At 27.7% G+C, this 966-nt stretch overlaps 1 protein-coding gene across 1 annotated transcript; it reads left to right on the top strand.

Moving 5' to 3' along the window:
- The first annotated feature begins 83 nt into the window (after nucleotides 1-83).
- On the top strand, nucleotides 84-627 carry Tsp_14765 (conserved hypothetical protein). The gene is made up of 3 exons (XM_003366891.1): nucleotides 84-108; nucleotides 205-277; nucleotides 471-627. The coding sequence occupies exons 1-3, from the start codon at nucleotides 84-86 to the stop codon at nucleotides 625-627; spliced, it is 255 nt and encodes an 84-aa protein (XP_003366939.1).
- Nucleotides 628-966: the final 339 nt, after the last annotated feature.

Below are 966 nucleotides of genomic sequence, written 5' to 3'. Positions count from 1 at the left end.
GCAAGCAAAGGATTTCATCATTACACATTATTTCATAATTTATAACTACATTACAAATAATATTTTCAGATGTCCATGGGCCTATGGGTGGTGTTCTATGTGAGGAAAGTATGTTATTTTTCTTTTGTATAAAAAAAATTTTTTTTAACTCTATTAATAATGTAAACTTTTATTTAGAATCAGTTGCATTATATTTGGTTATAGCTGCTGGAATTGAAGCGATCATTATACTTGCATTACTTACTGCAGTGATATTTCTGTGTTGCAGAATTAAAAAGTAAGTTGTTATTCGTATTTTGAAAATTACTTTTGAATTTGAAAAGTTTGACTGAAAAACAGCCATTATATGTTTTCATGTGAACAATTTTAAAATAGTATTGCAAAAATTGATTGAAAAATGCAATCCTTCCCAAAATTCCAAATTCCCTTCACAATTGAATTAATCAATTGAAAAAATGCAAATATTACAGAATTGTGCAGAAGAATTCCAGCATTCCCATCATTCTCCGACAAACACCAGTGGTCGGTGCAGAAGATATTCCAAATTTATATTCGGATGAATTTTCCAAAAGGTACAGCTTGCCTTCAGAATTGCAAATACCAAGACCACAAGTTGTACAATCTTAACGTATGCAAATGTGCAGTTTTTGATACTTCATAATATGTATGATAAATAATAACAGCTATAAAATTGATTACTGTTATTCAGCGTGATATTGTTTTTTTTTGAAAATTGCCTATCTGTACTTTTAAAAATTCTTTAAAATTTGCATATTGTATAATTTTGCATTGTTTGGTTGGAAGAAAACAAACATGCTCTGATGGAGTAATAATAATAACAAGTACCATCATAATAAGTGAATATCTTTTTATAAATCCATTAATTAGATAAATTGAAAAAAAAAGATATTCCATTGAGAAGTACTATATTGCGTGCATAATGGAATTCTCTTTTAGTATAGATTT

This window comes from Trichinella spiralis (assembly GCF_000181795.1).
Source record: "Trichinella spiralis strain ISS 195 chromosome Unknown Scfld5225, whole genome shotgun sequence".
Classification (NCBI taxonomy): domain Eukaryota; kingdom Metazoa; phylum Nematoda; class Enoplea; order Trichinellida; family Trichinellidae; genus Trichinella; species Trichinella spiralis.
This window is presented reverse-complemented; position numbering and strand designations above follow the sequence as displayed.

Bases quoted from the DNA above. Each gene is read 5' to 3' on its own strand.
- Tsp_14765 (XM_003366891.1), top strand. From the start codon at position 84: ATGGGTGGTGTTCTATGTGAGGAAA. The intron at 109-204 runs GTATGTTATTTT...ATTTGGTTATAG, and splicing joins TGGTGTTCTATGTGAGGAAA to CTGCTGGAATTGAAGCGATC. The intron at 278-470 runs GTAAGTTGTTAT...CAAATATTACAG, and splicing joins CTGTGTTGCAGAATTAAAAA to AATTGTGCAGAAGAATTCCA.